Source organism: Anolis sagrei, chromosome 2 (genome assembly GCF_037176765.1).
Source record: "Anolis sagrei isolate rAnoSag1 chromosome 2, rAnoSag1.mat, whole genome shotgun sequence".
Classification (NCBI taxonomy): domain Eukaryota; kingdom Metazoa; phylum Chordata; class Lepidosauria; order Squamata; family Dactyloidae; genus Anolis; species Anolis sagrei.
Window position 1 is genome coordinate 3,172,655 of NC_090022.1, and position 16,685 is coordinate 3,189,339.

Sequence of the window (16,685 nt, forward strand, 5' to 3'; positions counted from 1 at the left end):
CGGCAAGGCTGCATCCTCTCACCCAACCTTTTTAACGTGTATGCAGAACACATCATGCGAGGATGTGCGGGGCTTGAGGAATACAAGGCTGGGGTGAAAATGGCTGGAAGAAACATTCACAACCTCAGATATGCAGATGACACCACTCTGATGGCCGAAAGCGAGGAGGAGCCGAGGAGCCTTCTAATCAAGGTGAAAGAAGAAAGCGCAAAAGCCGGGTTGCAGCTAAACATCAAAAAACCCCAAGATTATGGCAACAAGAATGATTGTGTTTCTTTCAACCGCGGATACAGAAACCCCTTGGGCCCCCGTATCCACGGGTTAACCAAACGACTCCATTTTGATGCCATATTTTTCCTAGCCTAATTATAACACTAACTGCTATCTCACTTTTTGCATTTCGAACTGGAAAATAGAGGGAGAAAATGTGGAGGCCGTGACAGACTTTGTATTTCTAGGTGCAAAGATGACTGCAGATGCAGACTGTAGCCAGGAAATCAGGAGACGCTTCCTTCTTGGGAGGAGAGCAATGTCCAGTCTCGATCAAATAATAAAGAGTAGAGACATCAGACTGGCAACCAAGATCCATTGCCTAGTCCAAGCCATGGTCTTCCCTGTAGTCACCTACAGATGTGAGAGCTGGACCTGAGGGAAGGCCGAGCAAAGGAAGAGAGATGCTTTTGAGCTGTGGTGTTGGAGGAAAGTGCTGAGAGTGCCTTGGACTGCGAGAAGATCCAACCAGTCCATCCTCCAGGAAATAAAGCCCGACTGCTCACTGGAGGGAAAGATACTAGAGACAAAGTTGAAGTACTTTGGCCACATCATGAGGAGACAGGAAAGCCTAGAGAAGACAATTATGCTGGGGAAAGTGGAAGGCAAAAGGAAGAGGGGCCGACCAAGGGCAAGATGGATGGATGGCATCCTTGAAGTGACTGGACTGACCTTGAAGGAGCTGGGGGTGGTGACGGCCGACAGGGAGCTCTGGCGTGGGCTGGTCCATGAGGTCATGAAGTCAGAGACGACTGAATGAATGAACAACAACCCTTCTGTCTGTCCATCCACCCTTCTATCCATCTATCTATATCTATCTATCTTTCTGATAGTGAGTCCACCCAAGGCCCCTGCTTTCCAGCTGATCTGACCAGCTGCAGGGAGTTCCGCAGTTCCTGGATGCTCCATTGGGTCAACTTTGATGAAATGTGCCCCAGCACCAGCCTCAACCAAGGACTCTCTCCAACCTTGAGCTCCCTCCTTTGCTTTTCTCCCCAGCCCAAACATTGTAACAAATCCCTAATAAAGACTAATTGAATTGTAACCTTCATCTCTCCATAGTGATACATTGTGTCTATTTCTTGCCTCAAAGGTATGGCACTACCTAGGGATCACAACCAGATACAGTGAAGACATCTGCCCTTGCACTATGCTACTCTGCTGCTGAGTACGCATGCCCAGTGTGAAACACATCTCACCACGCTAAAACAGTGGATGTGGCTCTTAATGAGACATGCCGCATTATCACGGGGTGCCTGCGCCCCACACCACGGGAAAAATTACACTGCTTAGCCGGTATTGCACCACCTGACATCCGCCGGGAAGTAGCAGCCAATAGTGAAAGGACCAAGGCAGAGACATCCCCTGTTTGGGTATCAGCCAGCACATCAACGACTTAAATCTAGAAATAGTTTTCTAAGATCTACAGAGACACTCACTGGAACACCTCAGCAAGCGAGAGTCCAAAAGTGGCAGGCTCAAACCCAGAACCTCAACCATTGGCTGATACCAAATGAGAGACTCCCTCCTGGGCACACAGAAGACTGGGCGACTTGGAAGGCGCTGAACAGACTGTGCTCTGGCACCACGAGATGCAGAGCCAACCTCAAGAAATGGGGCCACAAAGTGGAATCCTCGACATGTGAGTGTGGAGAGGAGCAAACCACTGACCACCTGCTGCAATGCAACCTGAGCCCTGCCACATGATGCACAATGGAGGACCTCCTTGCGGCAACACCAGAGGCACTCCAAGTGGCCAGATACTGGTCAAAGGACATTTAATCAACTACCAAACTCACACATTTTGTATTTTGTCTGTTTGTTTGCTTTGTTCTGTTAGAAATGTAATATAATTGACTGGTTGCCCTGACACGACAAATAAATAAATAAATGCATGTACTTATCCTTTTTTGGGCCGCAGGCAGCCACCGGCTCGCCTGGGATGCCTTCCAGGCGTCCCAGAGAGGCCGAATCTGTGTTTCTTTCAACCGCGGATACAGAAACTCCTTGGGCCCCCGTATCCACGGGTTAACCAAACGACTCCATTTTGATGCCATATTTTTCCTAGCCCAATTATAACACTAACTGCTATCTCACTTTTTGCATTTCGGACTCCTGCGCTCTGGGAATAACCTTTTTGTTTTTAAGAATATCTATATAAATAAAAATGTCATGTTCGTTTGTGGGATTAACAGAACTCAAAAACCGCTGGGCGAATTGACACCAAATTTGGACACAAGACACCTAACAACCCAATGTACGTCCTTCACTCAAAAAATTGATTATGTCATTTGGGAGTTGTATTTGCTGGGATGTATAGTTCACCTACAATCAAAGAGCATTCTGAACCCCACCAAGGATGGAATTGAACCAAACTTGGCACACATAACTCCCATAACCAACAGAAAATACCAGAAGGGTTTGGTGGGAAGTGTCCTTTGGTTTTGGAGTTGTAGTTCACCTACATCCAGAGATCACTCTGGACTCAAACAGTGATGGATCTGGACCAAACTCTACATGAATACTCAATATGCCCAATGTGAACACTGGTAGAGTTTGGGGAAAATAGAATCTTGACATTCGGGAGTTGTAGTTGCTGGGATTTATAGTTCACCTACAATCAAAGAGCATTCTGAACCCCACCAAGGATGGAATTGAACCAAACTTGGCACACATAACTCCCATGACCAACAGAAAATACCAGAAGGGTTTGGTGGGAAGTGTCCTTTGGTTTTGGAGTTGTAGTTCACCTACATCCAGAGATCACTCTGGACTCAAACAGTGATGGATCTGGACCAAACTCTACACGAATACTCAATATGCCCAATGTGAACACTGGTGGAGTTTGGGGAAAATAGAATCTTGTCATTTGGGAGTTGTAGTTGCTGGGATTTATAGTTCACCTACAATCACAGAGCATTCTGAACCCCACCGAGAGAATTGGGGCAAACCTCTCAAACAGAACCTCCATGTGGGCAACAGCAATGTGTGGCAGGGGACGGCTAGTATTTAATAAGAAACACCTTATTGTCAAACTGGGCTTCCTGCTGCTGTGCTGCTCCTGCCGTCGCTTCTTCGTCCTTTTAGAGCCCTAGGACCCTGGGAACTTGATGCGGTTACCCCATGAGGCTCTCGGGAAGTGGACCTGCCACCCTCGCTCCAGACCTCGGAGGGAATTGTAGTTCTCTTCGGACCATAGGGCAAACTTCAGCCCCAGCAATGCAGGACTCCATATCTTGGCTCAGTGGACTCACCAAACCTCATGTTTTATGGACCCCTTTTGCCCCCTCGTAGGACTTTTTGATGATGATAATAGGTTCCCTCTCCTTTTTATGGACTCTCACAAAAATATTATGAACTATGGACGTATACTGAGCCATGATCATCAAGTTTGCAGACAGCACCAAATTGGGAGGGATAGCCAATACTCCAGAGGACAGGAGCAGGATTCAAAATGATCTTGACAGATTAGAGAGATGAATGGCCAAAACTAACAAAATGAAGTTCAACAGCGACAAATGCAAGATACTCCACTTTGGCAGGAAAAACAAAATGCAAAGATACAGAATGGGGGACGAGGCCTGGCTCGAGAGCAGTACGTGTGAAAAAGATCTTGGAGTCCTCGTGGACAACAAGTGAAACATGAGCCAACAATGTGATATGGCGGCAAAAAAAGCCAATGGGATTTTGGCCTGAGTCAATAGGAGCCTAGAATAAAACTAAAGAGATCAGGGAAAATACACAGACCAGTTAGATATGATCTCACTAACATTCCTAGCGAATATACAGTGGAAGTGAAGAACAGATTTGAAGGACTAGATTTAGTAAACAGAGTCCCAGAAGAACTATGGACAGAAGTCCGCGACATTGTTCAGGAGGCGGCAACAAAGTACGTTCCAAAGAAAAAGAAAACCAAGAAGGCAAAATGGTTGTCTGCTGAGACACTGGAAGTAGCCCAAGAAAGGAGGAAAGCAAAAGGAAACAGTGAAAAGGGGAGATATGCCCAGTTAAATGCGCAATTCCAGAGGTTAGCCAGAAGAGATAAGGAACTATTTTTAAATAAGCAATGCATGGAAGTGGAAGAAGACAACAGAATAGGAAGGACAAGAGACCTCTTCCAGAAAATTAGAAACATTGGAGGTAAATTTCAGGCAAAAATTGGTATGATAAGAAACAAAGATGGCAGGGACCTAACAGAAGCTGAAGAGATCAAGAGAAGGTGGCGAGACTATACAGAAGATCTGTATAGGAAGGATAATAATATGGAGGATAGCTTTGACGGTGTGGTGAATGAATTAGAACCAGACATCCTGAGGAGTGAGGTTGAATGGGCCTTAAGAAGCATTGCTAACAACAAGGCAGCAGGAGACGACGGGATCCCAGCTGAACTGTTGAAAATCTTAAAAGATGATGCTGTCAAGGTGATGCATGCCATTTGCCAGCAAATATGGAAAACACAAGAATGGCCATCAGACTGGAAAAGATCAACTTATATCCCCATACCAAAAAAGGGAAATGCGAAAGACTGCTCAAACTTCCGCACAGTGGCCCTTATTTCTCATGCCAGTAAGGTAATGCTCAAGATCCTGCAAGGAAGACTCCAGCAATACATGGAGCGAGAGTTGCCAGATGTTCAAGCTGGGTTTAGAAAAGGCAGAGGAACGAGAGACCAGATTGCCAATATCCGCTGGATAATGGAGAAAGGCAGGGAGTTTCAGAAATATGTCTACTTCTGCTTCATTGACTATTCTAAAGCCTTTGACTGTGTGGATCATAATAAATTGTGGCAAGTTCTTGGTGGGATGGGCATCCCAAGCCCCCTTCCCTCTCTCCTGAGGAATCTGTACAAGGACCAAGGAGCAACAGTCAGAACTGACCACGGAACAACAGACGGGTTCAAGATTGGGAAAGGCGTACGGCAAGGCTGCATACTCTCACCCAACCTTTTTAACTTGTATGCAGAACACATCATGCGAGGATGTGCGGGGCTGGATGAATGCAAAGCTGGGGTGAAAATGGCTGGAAGAAACATTAACAACCTCAGATATGCAGATGACACCACTCTGATGGCCGAAAGCGAGGAGGAGCTGAGGAGCCTTCTAATCAAGGTGAAAGAAGAAAGCGCAAAAGCCGGGTTGCAGCTAAACGTCAAAAAAACCAAGATTATGGCAACAAGAATGATTGACAACTGGAAAATAGAGGGAGAAATCGTGGAGGCCGTGACAGACTTTATATTTCTAGGTGCAAAGATTACTGCAGATGCAGACTGTGGCCAGGAAATCAGAAGACGCTTACTTCTTGGGAGGAGAGCAATGTCCAATCTCGATAAAATAGTGAAGAGTAGAGACATCAGACTGGCAACAAAGATCCGCCTAGTCAAAGCCGTGGTCTTCCCTGTAGTCACCTACGGATGTGAGAGCTGGACCTTAGGGAAGGCTGAGCGAAGGAAGATCGATGCTTTTGATCTGTGGTGTTGGAGGAAAGTGCTGAGAGTGCCTTGGACTGCGAGAAGATCCAACCAGTCCATCCTCCAGGAAATAAAGCCCGGCTGCTCACTGGAGGGAAAGATACTAGAGACAAAGTTGAAGTCCTTTGGCCACATCATGAGGAGACAGGAAAGCCTAGAGAAGACAATCATGCTGGGGAAAGTGGAAGGCAAAAGGAAGAGGGGCCGACCAAGGGCAAGATGGATGGATGGCATCCTTGAAGTCACTGGACTGACCTTGAAGGAGCTGGGGGTGGTAACGGCCGACAGGGAGCTCTGGCGTGGGCTGGTCCATGAGGTCACGAAGAGTCGGAGACAACTGAACAAATGAACAACAACAATAGGAGCCTGGTGTCTAGATCTAGGGAAGTCATGCTCCCCATGCTCTATTCCGTCTTGGTTAGACCACACCTGGAATAGTGTGTCCCATTCTGGGCACCACAATTCAAGAGAGATATTGACAAGCTGGAATGTGTCCAGAGGAGGGCGACTCAAATGATCAAGGGTCTGGAGAACAAGCCCTATGAGGAGTGGCTCAAAGAGCTGGACATGTTTAGCCTGAAGAAGAGAAGGCTGAGAGGAGACATGATAGCCATGTACAAATATGTGAGAGGAAGCCACAGGGAGGAGGGAGCAAGCTTGTTTACTGCTTCCCTGGAGACTAGTACACAATGGAACAATGGCTTCAAACTACAAGAGAGGAGATTCCATCTGAACACGAGGAAGAACTTCCTGACTGTGAGAGCCGTTCAGCAGTGGAACTCTCTGCCCCGGAGTGTGGTGGAGGCTCCTTCTTTAGAAGCTTTTAAGCAGAGGCTGGATGGCCATCTGTCAGGGGTGATTTGAATGCAATATTCCTGCTTCTTGGCAGAATGGGGTTGGACTGGATGGCCCAGGAGGTCTCTTCCAACTCTTGGATTCTATGATTCTATGTCCCCACACCCAGAATATGTATTTACGTCCCTTTTATCCCACCCATTTCAGCCTGAAGGCAACTCAGGGCGGCAAAATCCAGGAATACCTGGCTGCTCCAAACAAATTCAAGTCCCACGGCCAGATCAACTACATCCAAGAGTATTTTTTTAAAAAAAAAATCTTTATTTGGTTTAATAAAAAAGAATACATTGTTTATAATAAAATAGCAAAGATGTTTAGATAGAAATAGATATATAGATTGGTATGGGGTAAGATAAAGGGTTTGGGGGAATGGGGGGGGCATGAGTGGGAAAGGGAAAGTAAGAAAGAGGTTAAAGGAAATAGAGATTAGAAAATAGAAAAATATATAGATAGCATTAAAATCAGATGAGTGTAGAAGTCTCAACTGCACCAAGAGTATTGAAGGAACTAGTGGAAGTCACTTTGGAACCACTGGCAATTATCTTTGAGAATTGTCGAAGGCTTTGATGGCTGGAATCACTGGGGTGTTGTAGGTTTTTCGGGCTATATGGCTATGGTCTAGAGGCATTCTCTCCTGACGTTTTGCCTGCATCTATGGCAAGCATCCTCAGAGGTAGTGAGGTCTGTTGGAACTAGGAAAAAGGGTTTATATATCTGTGGAATGACCAGGGTGGGACAAAGGACTCTTGTCTGCTGGAGCTAGGTGTGAATGTTTCAACTGACCACCTTGATTAGCATATATAATGGCTTGATAGTGCCTGGAGCAATCTTTTGTTGAGAGGTGATTAGATACCAGACATCAAGGGAACCACTGACCGCATAGGGAAGCTGATGAGGAAACACAACATACAAACTATCTACAAACCCACCAAGAAAATCCAACAAATGCTCCATTCAGTAAAGGACAAGAGGGATCCTCTCACCTCTGCAGGAGTCTCCCGTATACCATGCAGCTGTGGACAAGAAGTCTCCAGAGGGACCACCAAGCGCAGCAGCATTGCCCAAACACGCATCAAGGAACATGAAAGGCACGGCAGACTACTTCAGCCAGAGAAGTCAGCCATAGCAGAGCACCTAAGGAACCAACCTGGACACAGCATATTATTGGAGAACACAGAAATGTGGGACCAATCTCACAACCACCATGTCAGACCACACAGAGAAGCCACTGAAATCCACAAGCAGGTGGACAATTTCAACAGAAAGGAGGAAACCATGAAAATGAACAAAATCTGGTTACCAGTATTTAAGAAACCAGAACCAAGATAGTAAATAATGAACACCACTCATAAGCAGAACTCCAGAAGCAAGTGATCAAGTGCTTGTGAACACCTCCCAAACAGAGGGTGCCTCTGAGCAACAACAAAGGCCAGGCTACCTCTATGCAAATACCCCAACTGACTGACTTTGCAGCTTCATGGCTATTCAATGCTATTCAAGCTTGCTGTTGCAACTCAGAGTAAGCTTCACCTTGCTTCCAAACACCCCCACACAAGAGCTGTAGTTTTATAGTTTATTGAGGAGAAAGTCCATGTCAAAATAAAGAATAAACATTGCAAAATTCCAAAGATTAAGGTTAAAAGAAGAATAGCAGGAGACACAATCCTATTGGCAAAGTTCAAACCAGAGTCCCAAGTACAAGCAATGAAGCAATTGCCCCATGAATCACAATGCAAGAAATTGCAAGCCTACTGCTTTCCAAGCTAAGGTTATTCCATGAAGCTTTCAGGCTAGTAAGCTACGTTGAACTGACGCTTTTTCAGAGTTTGCAAGAGGCCTAAATACCTTTCTAACATGAAAACATTAGGCTCCCATCATCATAAAAGCATTGCGACGACCTTTCACCGAGCTGGCTTCTTGTCTGCTGGCCAGACAAGAACTCCGCCTGACCCGGAGATCAAGATGAGCTTGCCAGGGCAAGTCACTATCTACACTTTCGGTATCAGCGTGGGAAGGCACCTGCTCGCTATCTCCTTCATTAAAATTCCTTTCTGCTGGTGGGAACAGCTATGTTGACACTGCACTGTCTGTGGGAGCCTCAGAAGCAGGCCCAGAGATTTGAGGCACAGACAAAGAGCCAGGGAGCTGAATCCCAGCAGGAATCTAAATCCCATCATCCTCATCATCAGAAAAGAGCTTAGCCACAACACTTGCTAATTGCAACATTCACACCTCCTTTCGCCCACCCTGGACATTCTACTTGCTTCACTGCCAACAGAACCTCTGAAGATGCCAGCCACAGACACAGGCAAAATGTTAGGAGAGAATGCTGCGGGAACCTGACCTTACAGCCCGAAAGCCTCTCAGCAACTCAGTGAGTCCGGCTATGAAAGCCTTCGACAATACAATATTTCAGCTGTGTCGAGTCTTTCATAAGGTATCAACCATATGTAAAACTACTTCCTCTCTTGCATGGATGTGATAAGATGTGTGGTTACCAGTACAACTAAGAGGACATCTACATTATTGAATCAGTAAAAAGATATGGCAGGCCCATGGGTCTTGACCTGGACACATGATTTGGTCCATGGGCACATTTGATATATTTTGTCCCCACACATGAAATCTGTCTATAGATTCCCTTCTTTATGAACCCTCTTGTGCGAAGCAAGGTTTCCGGGATAACTGAAACTTTGGCTATAGTTTCCCCTTTTTGTGAACCTTTTTATGCGTAGCAAGGTGTGAGCTGCGATTGAATCTCTTTCCACACTCAGAGCATTGATATGGCTTCTCCCCAGAATGGCTCCTCTGGTGAACAGTGAGATGCCCCCCACTTCTAAAGCTCTTTCCACACTCAAAGCAGGGATATGGCTTCTCCCCAGTGTGGGTTTTCTCATGCAAACGAAGGACTGAGCTATGACTGAAGCTTTTCCCACACTCAAAACACTTGTAGGGCTTCTCTCCAGAATGGATCCTCAGGTGAGAAGTGAGTTGTCCCCCACTTCTGAAGCTCTTTCCACACTCGAAGCAGGGGTATGGCTTCTCTCCAGTGTGGGTTTTCTCATGCGAATGAAGGGCTGAGTTCTGATTGAAGCTTTTCCCACACTCCAAACACTTGTAGGGCTTCTCTCCTGTGTGGATTCTTTGATGGCCATTAAGGGACTCCCCCGTTGTAAAAGCCTTCCCACACACCGTGCAGGCATAAGGTTTCTCTCCTGTGTGGATTCTCCGGTGGACAGTAAGATGGCTTCTCTGAGTAAAAGTTTTTCCGCATTCAGCACACCGGAAGGGCTTCTCCCCCGTATGAACTCTCCGGTGCACAATGAGGTGCGGACTCTGATGGAAGGTCTTCCCACAATCAGAGCATTCATACGGCTTTCTCCCCGTGTGAACCCTCTGGTGTATAACTAGGGTACTCCTATGAGCAAAGCGTCTTCCACATTCAGAACATGCATACAATTTCTCTCCGGTGTGAACCTTCTGGTGTGATTTGAGGGTACTACTACTACGGAAGTTGTTTCCACACTGTGGACATGTAAAGGGTTTTTCCCCAGTGTGGATCTTCATGTGCTCTCTCAGACCCGAGTCATAAGCAAAGGCTCTCCCACACTCCATGCATTTATAGGGTTTCTCCCCCGTGTGTGTCCTTTGATGTAAACGTACACTTAAACTGTGAGTGAAGCTCTTCCCACACTCCAGGCATTTATAGGGTTTCTTCCCCATGTGTGTCTTTTGATGTGAAAGTAGATGTGCCCTCCGAGTGAAGCTCTTCCCACACTCCAGGCATTTATAGAATTTCTCCCCTGTGTGTGTACTTTGATGTAAACATAATCCTCCATTGTCAGCGAAGCTCTTCCCACACTCCAAGCATTTATAGGGTTTCTCCCCAGTGTGGATTCTGTGGTGTCTCTGCAGCTGTGCCATCTGAGGGAAGCTCTTCCCACACTCCAAGCATTTATATGGTTTCTCCCCTGTGTGGATTTTGCAGTGTCCCCGCAGATGTGCCCCCTGAGTGAAGCTTTTCCCACACTCCAGGCATTTATAGGGTTTCTTCCCAGTGTGAATTCTCTGATGTATATGTCGATCTGAGTTTTGAGCAAAGCTCTTCCCACAATCCAAGCATTTATATGGTTTCTCCCCAGTGTGGATTCTGTGGTGTCCCTGCAGATGTGCCCTCTGAGTGAAGCTCTTCCCACACTCCGGGCATTTATAGGGTTTCTCTCCAGAGTGGCTTCGTGGATGTGAATGCAGATCTCCACTCTCTGTGATGCTCTGTCCACACTCTGGTGTCTCCACAATACAAATGCTCTGATTGAAAAAAATGTACAAAACACTGTTAAACATTGAAATGGAGAAAGAAAAAGCAATGGTTAAATGGGCTCAAAATATACCTATCCAAATCCATTTGGAATGATGGGAGAAACTGTGGACAAAGAGTCCGAAGTCTACTTTGAGTAATATTTTTTTAAAAAAACGTTTATAACATCTTGTCATATAAACTTTAATAAGTTTATAAACCTGTCATTGCCCTGGTATGGATTTTCTAATGCTATTTTGTAATCCTAGAAATACTCATTGTTAGCTTTAAAACTGTATGGTTTGTTCTATCAGTCCTGGCCATGGCCTTCAGGACGGTTGTTTTTCACTTCATCCTAGACCTTGTGTTGGGCCTTCAGGTCTGCATACCTATCGACTAGTAGATAATCGTTACTATCTACATACTGTCCACTTGTGGTTACATCTGAGAGCTACATACATATTTTTGTATTAGGGGACCCTGCCCCAAAATGAGGTGGTTTTTGTCGTAGTAAGTTCGGTAATTTATTTATTTGTAACATTTATATTCCACCCTTCCCACCCACAGGGGACTCAGGTCGGAGCACGACATATATACGGCAAACACTCAATACCAGGACATAAAACTATAAATATAGGCAATCACTTATATCCACTTTAAAATCAGCTACTTAAACCATCTCAGGAAGGATTATTGCCTCATTGCACTGCCTCAATGACAGGTTTGTGTGACCAGGTCCATTCAAGCTATGTAGACGCGCTTGCAGTACAAGTAAACATATTTACACTAGTCATGGACCCGACATTTGTCTCATCCATTTGATTCGTGTTTCCGTTTCATTCCATCCATTAAGATGGCACAAAACGGGAAGGCCCCTCCTGGAACAAAAATAGACTCAAAACGAAAGGCAGGAGGGAGCGGGTACCAGCTGCAAGCCTGCTTTTCAGACCAGTTGCCACACATGTAGGACCAAAGCACCAGGGCCTGGCAGATCCTGCAGCCAAGCGCCGAGTAAGGAGCACTCCTTACTCAGTGCTTGGCTTCAGGCACCCTGGCGCTTTGGGCCTACGTGCCCGGGCCTACAGGTGCAAGCTTCGGGACTATGCACCCGGAACTGGCAGGGCCTGCAGCAGAGTGCCTTGTAAGGAGTGCTCCTTACTCGACACTCGGCTGCAGGCACCCTGGCGCTTTGGGCCTATGTGTTGTGTCTCAGAATAAGATTCACCTTGCTCTCTACAACAAACCAGCCACAGTTGTGAGGTATATAGTTTATTGTGAGGTTTCCAAACAAAGGCAGTTTATAAGCAGTGAAAGAATCAATAAAACAGGTTACAATCCAATATAATCCATATAGCCAAGGCAGGAGACTTGAAGCACAGGTTCAATGCAAAGTCCATGAAACAGCATGAAGCAGCCTTCCCCAAAGCCAGGAGCCGGAGCTAGCCATAAAGCAATGTTGGAACTGACACCGAGAAATCCCCAGAGAAGAGCACATATTCACTAAACATCAAAACAAGTAGCTTTCCCACCAAACTGATGAACACTTGGCCGCAATCCGTGGGCTCCGTCTCAACACCTGGGCACCTTGACCCTGGTTCTCAGCGTCTGTCTTATCATCTGCATTCCTTTCCTGTGAGAACTGCGGCCTTTCTACAGATACAGGCTGTGGCTGAGAAAACTGAAATCCAACATCTGCATCATGCAGTTGAACCACAACACTATGTGCCTGGGCCTACATGTGCATGCTTTGATCCTATGCACCCGGAACAGGCGGGGCCTGCAACTGAGTGCTGAGTAAGGAGCGCTCCTTACTCGGTGCTCGGCTGCAGGCACCCTGGTGCTTTGAGCCTACGGGTGCAGGCTTTGGTCCTACACACCTGGACCTGGCAGGGTCTGCAGCTGAGCACCGAATAAGGAGTGCTCTTTACTCAGCGCTTGGCTGCATATACTCCTTCAGCAGCTCAGAAAATGACAGCACACTCCAAACTCTCTCTCTCTCTGCTTTTTTCTTCAAACTTTCTCTCTCTGTTGACCTGCACAGCTCAAGTTTGAACAAAAATGTAAAAGTATCCAAATGTCCCAGGCTTGGCCATCTCCCGAGGCATTGCCCAACCAAACAGCTTCATATATCTTATTTTACAGTTTACACACACACTGTGCTGGCACAGCTGTGCCAGAAGCTAAATATAATATACTATCTATAGCTTACTCGGTTTATAATGCATAACTTAATACTTATCTATAGCTCAATTTATAGTTTTTGCAATGGTTTTCCCAGAGCTAATGCTTAGCCATCAGCACGTCTGAAATCTTTCCTCAAACTGAAAAGGCAGGGGAGAGTCTAAAATGGAGATCTTTCCCTGGGAGAAAAGGCGGTCCCTAAACTCAAAGAGCTGCTCTCTAAGTTGCAAAGAGGCCTGCAGACTCTGATACTGTGAAGATGTGTATTTTATTCTTATGGTTATGTGTTGTTTAAACAGTAGTTAATAAATGGTAAGTATGTAGAATTATATTTTGTTAGAGATGGTGGCTGGCTTGGCCTGAGTTGCCATAGCAACGGAGGTGGAGCCAACTGTCACCTAGCTGCACGGCTGTTTGAAATAGGCGGTCTGTAAGCCGGTGAGCTACAGAGAACACTGAAATCTCTGGTGGGAGATTCAGGGAACTAGTCTGTGACCGTTAGAGTTACAGAAAGGACTGATTTCTCTAGTGGGAGAAACAGGGAAGAGTCTCTCCTCCTGTGCAACGAACAGGGGTCTGTGACCGTTAGAGTTACAGGGAAGACTGAAATCTCTGGGTGGAGATTCAGGGAACTAATTTGTGACTAAAGGGGTTACAGGAAAGGACCCTGTAGTGATAAAGCTACAGGGGATTATCGATTCTGGGTTAAGAATCAAAGTTTGGCTGGGAGCCAATTCTGTTAAATAAGCTTTTTAGCTGATTTGTTTTATTAGGACAGTTGTCCAGGAAAGATACATCTGTTTACAGAAACCTCTTAAAGTCTGTACCTAAAGTTACTCATGAAACCTTACTATTGTAACCAACTAAGTTTGTGTGAAGAAACATTGAATCGGTTATATTCTAATAAAACTTGTTACTGTTCTTTTTACAAGCCTTGCCTCTGTTACCTTTACTCCTAAGCCAAACAGCCTGCATAAGTAGTAAAACCAAACCAGGGACAGTAAACGCTACGCTATCAAATAAATAAATACTTCTGCAAATAATAGTCCCTTTATAAACCAGCTCCTAAGCTGATATTGATCATTGCCCGGCTTTCCTCACAGATTTGGTGGCAGTAGTTTTACGCTCCTTTACAGATACTATTAACTTTTGGGACTCTTGCAAAGATGCTGCAGCCCTGGGAGAAAATGCAAGAGGAAGCAACCTCAAGCTACTATAAAATAAGGCAAATCAGGCTCCTGGGAGACGGAACAGTTAGCTTTACAATTTTGTGATTTGTCCCATTAGAAAATGTATACCCGGGCAACTGTTGGATGCTTGTGTATAAATTTATATCTATGCAGCCATCCACTACTCGCTGCAACCTGCTGCTGGATTGAATCCAAAGACCTACTTCTGAGGAGCTGCTCTTTCCACAAGTGACACAAACGGAGGGTCCCTCCCAGGCATGTAGCCGGGGGGGGGGAGGGGGGGGCTTGAGGGGTTTCAGCCCCCCCCCCCGAAATTCTCATGGTGAATCGTGATAAGGCCTTATTGGTGCATTATTTAAACTGTTATGTTTATTCATATCATGATCTGATCACCATACTCAATATATCCCATATGCATGGGGGTATTGGGGTAATGATACAAAAGTTTTGCTAGGCTAGACCCTCTTTCACTCGGACTCAGCCCCCCCAACCCCCCTGAAAGAAATTCAGTCCTCCCCCCCCCCCCCCCCGAATTGAAATCCTGGCTACGGGCCTGGTCCCTCCCCTTCTTCCAGTGCAAAGCTGGATCTGGAGCCCAAGGGTTTCCCACAAATATGCATCCAGTCCTGGTCCCTACCTTTTCATTTGAGATTGGAGAGGTGCTTTCGTCCTGATTTGAGAGGGTCCTGTCCCTCCTCGATTGCCCATCCACGTCTCCTCCTCCTCCTCCATCCTTCCCTCTCCGCTGAGAGGATCTCAAGGACATCCCATGTTGCCCCCGAGAAGGACCCATCTTCTGGCCATCATCTGAAAGAAGAGCTGATGGGGAGTGCAGATGAGAGACAACGCTGGGAGCCATTGATTGGGGGCTTCTTTGGCCCAATTACACAGTAGATTCACTTTAACCGTGGGTTGGCCCTAGAATTGGGCTGGAGGACCTCCAAAGGCTAGAAAAGGGTTCCCTCTAGAAATGTCTCTCTCATCCTGTGCAACGAAATCTATATATCTATATTAATATATCTATTAATATAGATATATAGATATAGATCTATATAAATAAAAATGTAATGTTCGTTTGTGGGATTAACAGAACTCAAAAACCACTGGACAAATTGACACCACATTTGGACACTACAGACCAACGATTGACCAATACTCATAAATGACACTGACAAACACAGCAGTAGGGAATTTAAAAGCCACCCCCCAAAAATATAATACAACTCATGTACAAACCCACATATATATACACAAACACACATATATGCACACATATATGCATATAGACACACAAAACACATACACAAAAAGGGGGGAGGAAGGAAGGAAGGAGAGGAGGGAGAGAAGGACAGAAAGAAGAAGGGAAGGAGAGAAAGAAGGAAAGAGAAAGAAGGAAGGAGAGGAGGAGGGAGAGAAAGAGGGAAAGAAGGAAAGAAAGAAGGGTAGAGAAGGAAGGAAGGAGAGCAGGAGGGAGAGAAAGAGGGAAAGAAGGAGAGGAGGAAAGAAAGAAGGGTAGAGAAGGAAGAAAGGAGAGCAGGAGGGAGAGAAAGAGGGAAAGAAGGAGAGAAGGAAAGAAAGAAAGGTAGAGAAAGAAGGAAGGAGAGAAGGAGGGAGAGAAATAGGGAAAGAAGGAGAGAAGGAAAGAATGGTATAGAAGGATGGAAGGAGAGCAGGAGGGAGAAAAGAGGGAAATAAGGAGAAAAGGAAAGAAAGAAGGGTAGAGAAAGAAGGAAGGAGAGAAGGAGGGAGAGAAATAGGGAAAGAAGGAGAGAAGGAAAGAAAGAAGGGTATGGAAGGATGGAAGGAGAGCAGGAGGGAGAAAAGAGGGAAGGAAGGAGAGAAGGAACGAAAGAGAGAAAGAGGGAGGGAAAGAAGGAAGGAAAGAGACAAGGAAGGATGGAACCAAAGAGCAAAGGAAGCAAGAAAAGAAAGGGAAGAAAGAAGAAGAGGGGGAAAAGAGGGAAGGAAGGAAAAAGGGATGGTTGGCTACAGCAACGTGTGGCGGGTACAGCTACAGGAGGAGGAGCAACTAGGAGGACATTGAAAGCCTAATACTGTACATGCTGATGATGCTACAATAATAATAAATGAGCAATCATGAAAACAACAACAGCAGTTTGACAGATTAGAGAGAGCTGAGTGGGCAAAACTAATAGATTGAACGTCAACAAGGACAAATATAAGATACGACACTGAGGTAGAAAAAAATGAAAAGAAAAGATACAGAATGAAGGACGTTGCCTGGCTCAACAACAGTCCACGTGGGAAAGATCTTGGAGTCTTATTTTTTATTATTTGCAGTATTTATATTCCGCCTATAACGAATCAAGGAATCCCCCTTATAATCTAACACCAAATATCAATGTATATCGTGCCGCTGGACACCAATATAAAGGATCACCAATATACTATAATATATCCCACA

General features: G+C 45.6%; 2 protein-coding genes across 2 annotated transcripts in view; both read right to left on the bottom strand.

The window, feature by feature from the left end:
- The window catches only part of LOC132766270 (zinc finger protein 345-like), a 73,055-nt gene that overhangs the window by 48,109 nt on the left and 8,261 nt on the right, over positions 1-16,685 (bottom strand). The window lies entirely within an intron of this gene.
- Positions 8,300-16,685, bottom strand: part of LOC132766227 (zinc finger protein 420-like) — a 37,467-nt gene continuing 29,081 nt past the window's right edge. The window contains exons 3-4 of the mRNA XM_067463292.1: positions 14,898-15,067; positions 8,300-10,900 (exon numbers count right to left, since the gene is read on the bottom strand). Coding sequence (XP_067319393.1) covers positions 9,290-10,900; positions 14,898-15,067 — 1,781 coding nt within the window. The 3' untranslated portion in view covers positions 8,300-9,289. The remainder of the gene's footprint in view (positions 10,901-14,897; positions 15,068-16,685) is intronic.